This window comes from Elaeis guineensis, chromosome 7 (genome assembly GCF_000442705.2).
Source record: "Elaeis guineensis isolate ETL-2024a chromosome 7, EG11, whole genome shotgun sequence".
In the NCBI taxonomy this organism is placed as follows: domain Eukaryota; kingdom Viridiplantae; phylum Streptophyta; class Magnoliopsida; order Arecales; family Arecaceae; genus Elaeis; species Elaeis guineensis.
The window spans coordinates 99,013,926-99,023,880 of NC_025999.2; the positions used below are offsets into that span (position 1 = coordinate 99,013,926).

At 46.2% G+C, this 9,955-nt stretch overlaps 2 protein-coding genes across 2 annotated transcripts in view; both read left to right on the forward strand.

The window, feature by feature from the left end:
* Positions 1–9,464, forward strand: part of LOC105048122 (multiprotein-bridging factor 1b) — a 15,098-nt gene extending 5,634 nt beyond the window's left edge. The window contains exons 2-4 of the mRNA XM_010927326.3: positions 8,032–8,115; positions 8,924–9,006; positions 9,088–9,464. Of these exons, the coding sequence (XP_010925628.1) occupies positions 8,032–8,115; positions 8,924–9,006; positions 9,088–9,207 (287 nt within the window). The 3' untranslated portion in view covers positions 9,208–9,464. The remainder of the gene's footprint in view (positions 1–8,031; positions 8,116–8,923; positions 9,007–9,087) is intronic.
* On the forward strand, positions 8–8,115 carry LOC140859078 (uncharacterized). The gene is made up of 2 exons (XM_073260447.1): positions 8–711; positions 940–8,115. The coding sequence occupies exons 1-2, from the start codon at positions 439–441 to the stop codon at positions 1,276–1,278; spliced, it is 612 nt and encodes a 203-aa protein (XP_073116548.1). The 5' UTR covers positions 8–438; the 3' UTR covers positions 1,279–8,115.
* Positions 9,465–9,955: the final 491 nt, after the last annotated feature.

Below are 9,955 nucleotides of genomic sequence, written 5' to 3' on the forward strand. Positions count from 1 at the left end.
AAAGAGATTGGTCGACGGGTGCATCCTGCCCGAGGTCTTCCTCAGGATCGTTCATGCCGATCCTGAGCAGCGGGTCTGGGACTCTCTAGGGTCCTTTCTCGAGATAGGTCAATTTATTCCTTCTCGCCTCTTTACTTTACTTATTCCTTGGCTTTTATATTGACTCCCTGGCTGCTCTTGCAGATTGGACACCAGCTTATCGCCAACATTGAGGCGATGAACAATGCTAGGAAGGAGGCCGTCCAGGCGGAGGAAGGTCGCCTGGCCGAGGCCGCCCGCCTCAAGGAGAAGATTGCGAAGTCGTGAGTCTCCAAGAGGCGCTGCAGAAGGAGGGGCAGACCTTGGCAGACTTGAGGGCCACCTTGGAGGAGGAGAGAGAAAGCAGAGGCCGAGGTCTCCAAGTTGAAGGCGCAGATCCCGACCTTGGTCTCGGAGGCAATGGTCTGGGCAGTGGAGGAGTTCAAAACCTCCTCCGAGATGAGGGATCTGAAGGTCGAGTTCGGCCAGGCCGCCTTCAACAAGGGCTTTGAACTTTGCCAAGAGAAGGTGGTCGGAAAGTTTTCCAAGCTGGACCTCGGCTTCCTGGATGAGGCGTCCGATGACGAAGCCGGGCCTTCTGAAGCTGCTGTCGGTCTTCCTCTTGCCGAGACTTCCTCGACTGCCGCGGCCGACCTTCCGGGGGCGCTGAGCTCCCCCACTTCTGCCTCAGAGGTCTGAAACCTTTAATTTTATATTCTTTTTTTTTTTTTTGCAATTTTTCCTCGTTCTGTTGTACTTAAGAACTATTTAATCAATGAAATCAGATTCTCCTTTACAGAGAGCTCCTTTGTCTTACTCTGCCTTCTTTTTCTTCTCTTTTGTTCTTTTGACACTAATTTGTGTTGTGGCGCTCTTGTCTTCCAACGACAATGTCCTGTCGAAATTCTTCCCCTATCACAGGGGATTCCTCTGAAGTCGATGATCCGGGATCTCAGAAGAAAAGTTCGTCACTTGACGAAGAAATCAAAGAAGCTGGATGACGAATTTCACCGGTTGAGGAAGAGCCATTTGGAAGTCACTGCAGAGGCTACTCGCTTTCGGGACCTCCACAAAAAGGGTTTCATGGACTACACCCGGAGGAAGGCTGACTTCGTGACGGAGCTTGAGAAACTCCAAAAACGTGCCAGCGATCGATCTTGGACTCAGGCTTCCAAGATCAGCTCCCTTGAAGTCGAGCTGGCGGCTGCACGGGAGAAGATCGGTCAGTTGAAAGGGAGCTCGTCCTGGCTCGCAACTTAGGCCGACCATGATCGAGACTGGTCGAAGAAATTCTTCGACCTTCAGAAGCAGCTGCAGGATGCCGAGGCGAACTACAATGCCTACCGAGTCGGCTGGTGCGGGCAAATAGACGACTACCGAAGGAAGCTCAAGATGGCGATCGAAGAAGTTGCCCGCCTTCAGAGGCAATTGTCTGAGAGAGTCCAGGCCATCTCTGCACAAGGCTCCGATGAGCTCCGCTCCTTGAGGGGAACCATGGAAGAACTGTTCGTGGCCCTTAGGCAGAAGAAGGCCGAACTGCAGCGGCTGAAGATTCAGCTGGCCTACGAGCAACAGGCGATCAAGGATGCTGAGGCGGAGTCTGAGATTTTGAGGAAGAGGCTTCGGGAGTCGGAGGATGAAAGTCGGCGGTTCCACCAGATGTACCAGGAGATGCTTTTAAGAAAGAAGAAACTGAAAGAAGAAGTCGAAAACTTAAAGTAATCCCTGACAATGACTAGAACCGAGAGCTCGAAGTCGGAAGAAGCCGAGCTTCCTTAGAGCTTCTTTTATCTTTTGTTCTTCCATGCATTCTTTTCTTTTCTTGTCGTTTTTCTTTTTTGGCCTTCAAAGGCTTTGTAATGCACACTTTACTGATGAAATGAAAAAGAATTTTTTCATTACCTTGTCTATTCTTGTTTTGAGTTGTTGTTTACCGAACTTCTTTCGTCTTTTGTCTTGTTCGATGTTGACGTTGTTTGAAGGCTCCTGATCGTCGCCGTGTTAATTTGCCATTTTTTGTTTATGACCGAAGATCTTTTCGAGGCCACTCGAGTTTGACGCTTCCTCCCGGTGCTCGAGCTTGGGGTCCGAACTTCTCGTTACCTTGAAGAAGTCGATTTTCTCCTGCCAGTGTCGGGTTCCCTTTTAGAGACTGAGGGTTTTTGACAAGGATCTCCTTCCTCGTTGAGACGAGATTCCTTGTGTCTTTGATGTAGTTTGTTTTTTCCTTATCACCGACGTAGCTCATCGCTTTTCCCTTTTCTCTTTCCTCTTTTTTTTTGTGTTCGAGTGAGGGTTTTTTCTCTTCTCTTAACGGGGTTGTAGGGGTGTAGAGGAGCCGTTGAAGAGACTTCCTCCCTCATCCGGTCTTGACCGATCAGGTCTTCATTTGTGTTAGGACAAGGTTCTCCTCCTGTTCCTGACATAGTCAATTTCAGCTCATGTTTGGACTGCGGGGGCACATAAGGGCCGTTGCAAGGGCCTCTCTCCTCATCCGGTCTCTAAATAATCGGGCCTTCGACTTTGCTCATGTTAGGACGAGGTTCACCTCCTGTTCCTAACAGGGCTGTGGGGGCGCATAAGAGCCGTTGCAAGGGCCTCTCCCCCCATCCGGTCTCTAAATAATCGGACCTTCGACTTTGCTCATGTTAGGACGAGGTTCTTCTCCTATTCCTAACATGGCTGTGGGGGCATATAAGGGCCGTTGCAAGGACCTCTCCCCCCATCCGGTCTCTAAATAACCGGACCTTCGACTTTGCTCATGTTAGGACGAGGTTCTCCTCCCGTTCCTAACATGGCTGTGGGGGCACATAAGAGCCGTTGCAAGGGCCTCTCCCCCCATCCGATCTCTAAATAATCGGGCTTTCGACTTTGCTCATGTTAGGACGAGGTTCTCCTGTTCCGAACATGGCTGTGGGAGCACATAAGGACCGTTGCAAGGGCCTCCCCCCATCCGGTCTCTAAATAACTGGACTTTCGACTTTGCTCATGTTAGGACGAGGTTCTCCTCTTGTTCCTAACATGGTTGTGGGGGCATGTAAGGGCCGTTGCAAGGGCCTCTCCCTCATCTGGTCTCTAAATAACCGGGCCTTCGTTCGTGTCAGGACGAGATTTTCCTCCTGTTCCTGACATGCTTAATTTCGATTGTCTGAAGGAGCTACTTCCTGTCGTTACAAGCTCATGCCAAAAGAAAAGATATGCGAATATGAAAGAAACTTTTATTTAAGACAAAGTTATTGATAATATATTCGTAGATTTTTCGAATCCCATAGTCGAGGAAGGTCTGCTCCCCGTCGGGGTCCTCCAGAGATGGTGTTGATGATCCCGATTGGAGGCCGATCTTCAGGCTGTTCCTCCCTCTTTGGCGGCTCCGATTGTGGTAGGGCCCTCGGTCGATCTTCCCTACCTTCAGGCCGGCGTCGAATGAATCTGTCGAGCCGACCTCATTTAATGAGCTCGATCTCATTCCGGAGCTGAATACACTCCTCCGTGTCGTGGCCGTGGTCACGATGATAGAGGCATAACTTGTTAGGATTGCGCTTCTCGGGGTGTGTGCGCATCCTTTCCGGCCTTCGCAGCTGCTCCCTGACCTCCATCAGCACTTGAGCTTTTGGAGCATTGAGGGGGCGTAGCTGTGGAATCTTCCTAAGGGAGAGCTTCGTCGAACCCTGCGATCCGGGCTCCTCTGCCTACGAGCTCGGGGGGGAGTTCGGACACGTTTGTGTCCGGGGGGAGTTCGAGAACATGGTCGAGCTTCACTCGTCTCTTTTTCAGCTGCGGGCTTGCTGGAGTCACCCGTCTGGTGCTCCTTCGCGACCTCCTCGTCTTTCATCTTGAAGGCTTCCTCTGCTCAGGCATATCCTTCGGCTCGAGCCAGCAAATCAGCGAAGTCCCTGGGATACTTCTTTTTCAGGGAGAATAGAAGATCATTCTTTTGAAGACCGCTCTTAAAGACGGCCATTGCAACTGATTGGTCCAGATTCCGGATCTCCAATGCGGCTGCGTTAAAACGGTTGGCGTAAGTTCGGATGGATTCTCCCTCTTTTTGCTTGATGTTGATGAGGGACTCCGAATCTCTTCGGAGATGCCGGCTGCTAACGAAATGAGCCACAAACTGGTGGCTCATCTGATCAAAGGAGAAGATGGTATCCGGCTTCAGTGCCGAGTACCAATTTCTTGCTGCTCCCTTCAAGGTGGATGGGAAAGCTCAGCACAGGATGGTGTCTGACGCGCCATGGAGCAGCATCATTGTTTGGAAGGCCTCCAGGTGGTCCACCGAATCCGAGGTCCCGTCGTAGCTCTTGAAGTTCGGCGGGATTGATTTCTGCATAATCATTTGAGAGAAAGGAGGGTCAGTACATATGTCCTCACCGTAAGCAGTGAGAGCATGACGGAGCTCTTCGATCCGTCGGTTTATCTCCTGGAATCTTTGATCCAGGAGGTCCTCTCGACTGCGAGTCTCGAGGGTCTTCTGGTAGAACGGAGGTAGGGACCCTCCGAGGGTGGAATCGTGATCAGACGGAGGGCTCTCCGCCTTCTGCTTCCCCTTTCCGGAGAAGACAGGGCGACTGGCCCAAGTAGCCCGTCCGGTCGCCAGATTCTGGAACTCCGACGATGCTCTTTCCAGCCGCACTGATGCCTGCGGCTGTTGCGGCTGCTGCTGCATGGCCTGCACTGCTTCGGTGAGGCTCCTAACCTGCTGAACCAGCAAGTCGAACTGCTCCATACCAATTGCCATTGTTGGAGGAGGAGCCTGGAAAACTGGAAACGAGGCCAGAGCTTGCAGGTCTCGCTGAGATCTGGCCGCGAAGGCCGTGGATCGCCTGGTGGATGCCTTTCGGGGAGGCATCAGGTGGAGATTTGGCAGGAGAAGAAGGAGAAAATGTCGAAGAAAATGATCGAAGACAATCCCACTGAGTATTCCTTTAAGAAGAAGGGTACTGCAAAGACACAGGGATCCTTCCTCTAGCGTCAATTCTGTTGGTGCAGAATTCCGCCGACGTCGGAGAAGCTGGAGTCGAGGAGATCGCATCCGCCGCTGGGACCTGCAAGAGAAGTCTAAACCGGAGTTGGGGGTGCTCCGGCAAGACCCTCCGACGCTTAAGTCAGTACTCTGCCTCAACAGAAATGGAGCACTCAAATGGAATTTTAGCAGAGTTTCGAGATAGAGTTTTGAGCTTAGGGAAGAACATATTTGGGGGTCTCCTTTTTATAGATGGAGAGCGTAACTGATTGACAGCGACGTCTGTAACCGCCTGGTAGTGAGCCGTTTGGAGCCATGCGGAGTTTGTTACGAAGAGTAGTGGCGTCAGGGGGCCGTTCAGGGCCACGTGGAGTTTGTTATGGAGAGTGGAGTGGTGTCTGTTGTCGCGACTTGCCAGAGAGTAGTGGGGCCGCGTGGAATCTGTTACAGAGAGTGGAGTAGGGTAGTGGCCATTGTTGCAACTTGCCAGAGAGTTCGGGCCGGACGGCTGAAGCTCGGCTGGGGCGTCTGACGGAGCGGAATAGCTCTCTGTCTCTGTAATCTAAGAGAAGCTCGGATGTTTTCGAGGTTGCTGACGAATCCACTGTTGTCGGGTGCCTTGGGTGCTGATGCTGCAGGCGGAAGTCATCTGCTGTAGAAGCTCAGACGGAGACTTTCTGTTGGAGAAATCCGATAAGAGTCCGATTGCTAGAGGAGTCCGTCTGAAGTTTGCCTGATGTAGAAGCTCGTCTGAGGACTGTCCGTCGGAGAGATCCGATTTCATGAGGAATCCGGCAGAGGGTCGACCGATAGTGGGGTTCGGATGGCGTTGTGGAGGTTCGTCCGCTGGAGGAGTCTTGAGGATACTGTTGAAGGTCGAACATTGGAGGAGTTCGGGATTCAATTCTGTTGTAGAAGTTCGGACGGAGTCCAACTCTCGTAGGAGTCTGGATGAAGTTCGCTTATTGTAGAAGCTTGGCCGAATATCAATTGTCGTGGAAGCTCGGATGGAGATTTCTTATTGTAGAAGCTCGGAGTAGAGACCCGGTTGGTGGAGCCTGTCCCGTTGTAGAAGTTCGTCTGTGATCCATCCACTGTAGAAGTTCGGCTGGGATCCGACTCTTGTAGGAGCTCGGATGAAATTCGGAAGGCGGTCGACCGTCGTAGAAACTTGGATGGAATCTGGTTACTGTAGAAATCCTGCTGTTGGAGAAGCTCGGACATTGACGAAGTCCGGAAGAAGTTCGGAGTAAAGTCATCGTGGCCGGAAGAAGTCTGGAAGAGATTCGGAGAATAGTCGATCACTGTAGAAAATCAGCTGATAGTGAAGCTCGGAAAGTGCTTGGAGCAGCCCGGTAGATGAATGGAGGAGCTCATTATCGGAGAAGTCCGAATGGTATTATGGAAGCTCGGACGGTCGGGGGAGTTCGAAAAGATGCCACACAAGATTGGAAGCTGGAAGAGCCCTGGAAGGGTCGGCTTTTTACGAACTTCGGCTGGGATTATTTTATACCCAACAATACGCAAGGTATTGTTGAAAGGCCTCTTAACTGTTTATTGGTCGATGGTTGGAATACAAGTAATTTACCTAAACTAATTAGTGAAGAGCTTTGAGATTGTGTTGATTTCATTGAATGATTCAAACTATGAATCTACCTTTTGTTTTAAACGGAAGAAAGGAAGGGAGGCCCGCCCGCACATATTATTGCCTGGGTGCAGATTTTTAGATGCAACTATCTAGAATTTAACGTAATTTTGTAGTTTGGCTTGTATATGATCGATATTTTTGGGTATGATAAGAGGAAAGAAGGACCATCGGGGATTGAGGTTAACTTGGATGTCCTATGATTTAATGGATTTGAATTTGTCAGTTAGGGCTTGAATGTAGGAATCTTGTCAATTATATTAAAAAAAAAAAAAGATCTTTTGTGTGGTCAGGAACTGATTTAGACTAAATTAAGGATAGAAAGATTTGAAGTTAAAAATAATTAAAGAAATATAAATAAATAAATTTGTGATACAAAATTCGAGAATCGGTTCATCTCCATGAGTAACATGCCTACACCACAATCAGAGAAAGGGAGGGAGGGATAGGTAGGAGAGAGATCATAATGATGAAAATCGGTCATTTTACTAATTCTTGAAAAATCAAGAAGGGAGAAAGGGAGGGAGGGATGGGTAGAGAGATGATAATGATGATAAAAAATTGGTCATTTTACTAATCTTGTCATATGACTGTTGACAGTGTGAGCTAAAGTTACATAGAATCTAAAGAGATATGCTGCAAATTAGTTGAAAATGCACTGCATTGTTAGGCATTATGCATGTATCTCTTTAGTCTAAGTGAACTTTGTAAATTTGCATATATGCATGACTAAAATCTAGATAGGTATGCTGCAGACTATACTTAAAAAACTGCATAGAATCTATATATATATATATATATATATATATATATATATATATATATATATATATATATATATAATAACTGGACAGAGGAACGAGCTTTAGGGTTGACATTTGACTAGCAAAGCGACGATCCTTCCAAGATATTATGGAGAATGGAGAACATCTCTGAAAGAAGACTCTTGGAAAAGAATGAACCAGATTTTGCCATCAGATGTCAACCTGATATCATTCTTTTGATTATTTATGAAGAAATGATAATGCTTTATCCTTTTTTTTCTGTCTGAGAATCTTGCTAACCTTTTGGAGTATAAGATGCTTGCTTCACAGTCTGAGTGTCAGGCTGCACAGAAACCTAAGCCTGCTGGGTCTGTGAGCTGTGACTGTGTTATTTGCAAACATAGAGAAATATGCTGCTGTAAAGTATTTAATAACTGGTTGATATATGAAATATGATGTAGTTTTGTGACTTTTGTCGCATCTGTCATAGTCACATTTTGTCAGTCATGTAAATTTCAAAATTACAATAGTTCCATCCTGGTTTGTGTTTGTGCTTTCACTATATTATCAGTCAATTGTCTTATTTGTACAGAGAATTTGAGGGTTCTGTTTTCACTTGTTTCTTTTTTTAATTTTTGTAGCCACTGCTGGTATCAATAGAGCTGCATCTAGCAGCACATCGCTGAATACAAGGAAGCTTGATGAAGAAACAGAGACTCTTTCTCGTGAGTATTGACAACTTGTTATGAGTTTGATATTCAATAAACTGTATCCTTTTTGTTCTTATAAAAAAGCTTGTCTATACTTAACGATGTGTTGATGATTTGAAACTTTTCAAATGCAAGGGTATCACGTCCTCTCAACCTTTGCGGTTTCTTTTTTTTTTCTTTTTGGTTGTTCCTTTTTCTATCTAAAAGTCATCAAACATATACCAAGAAATCAAATAGAATGCACATAAGTAGTACCAGGGGCCATAATTTTCCCTTCTTTTCCTTGGCAGGACACCAAGAAGTGAAAATATGTTGCTCTTTCTGTTTCAAAATAAACAAAAGGGACAAACAAAATGACCTAACCTGTGCATAGTATTTATACATAATTGTAAACTGAATATTTGACTTCTTAGCTTGATATGGCTCTGGCCGCAGATTTTTTTTTTTTTTTTTGTTGAAAGTTTTCAATTTCTTCATATAACCATTGAATATCCATTTCTTTCTTGCCCATCGCAGAACCTGCTAACCTATCTTGGTTCCATCATTCGTCTTATAATACCTAGACTAGACTAACCCATTAGTGCCACACTATGTAATTTTTGTACTAAATGTCACCAAATTCTTGTTATCCTTTGGGTTTTGTTGAATCAGAGAAGCTTCAGCATTACCATTTTCCTTGGGGTTTGTTTTATTATGATGTTAAATGTTTATGCAAAATGTCCTTGTGCAGCTGCAAACATATGGTAGCACTTGACATCATGAATTTTGTTGTCTAATATGGATGTGAAATTGGTTTGCTTACATTAATGCAAATTGTAATTAGATGAACGAGTACCATCAGAACTGAAGAAGAATATCATGAAAGCTCGAATGGACAAGAAATTGACCCAAGCTCAGCTTGCACAGGTATTATTCTTGTTTTTGTATCATCTCTTATTAATTTTTACTGTGAGCTACAGTATTCACGAATTCACCATCTTGTGTCAGCTGATCAATGAGAAGCCTCAAGTGATTCAAGAGTATGAATCAGGGAAGGCTATTCCTAATCAACAGATCATAATCAAACTGGAAAGGGTTCTTGGAGCGAAACTGCGAGGTAAAAAGTAATGCAACAATTGCCAACTGGTACTAGCCAAATAACTGAGGGAATTCAGAGCGCTAGGTTTGATTTACTAATGTGGTATGGATCGAGTTCTTCAGTTCAGATTAATGCAAACCAAACATCAGAGAACATTATCCAGGAATATGTATCTTCTATGTTGGGTTCCTGTAATCATGGAGGTAGACTTGAGACTGTCGTGGTCGTTTGCTCTATGTTAAGTCTGCATTTCCAATATATTTCAAGGAGCTCCTCTCTTCGCCAATCCACCCTCGCTGTGACTGGTGCGAACTGTTGATCACAATGGATGGAGATCTGCTGATAGGTTCTTGTAATCACGGAGGTTGATTTCAGACTGTTCTGGTCGTTTGGTCTGTGTTAAGTCTGTATGTCCTCCCATATCTCTGGGAGCCCCTGTCTGCGCCAATCCACGTCCACGCTCTTTCGTTGGGACTGGTGCAAACTATCTATCACAATCGATGGAAGATCTGGTGCTGTGTCTTTTTCTGAGAACCCGTCTAGGGTTATGTTACGTTACTCCTTCCTGCATATCGTGCAGGCAGGTTGGTCACTGTATGGAATTCTACTAGATAATGATTGTCAGGCGGGTGGATGCAGCGCTGGATTCGCTACTTTTACCAGGCAATCTGCTCGGTAATGGTAATCTTATATGAGGGCAAAAGAACGAATAAAATTTAGAATCAAAAGAACTATTTATCATTATCTTAGTACCAGTCCTTTCTGCCCGGCCTGGAC

Bases quoted from the DNA above. Each gene is read 5' to 3' on its own strand.
- LOC140859078 (XM_073260447.1), top strand. From the start codon at position 439: ATGGTCTGGGCAGTGGAGGAGTTCAAAACCTCCTCCGAGATGAGGGAT. The intron at 712-939 runs GTCTGAAACCTT...CCCCTATCACAG, and splicing joins CCCCCACTTCTGCCTCAGAG to GGGATTCCTCTGAAGTCGAT.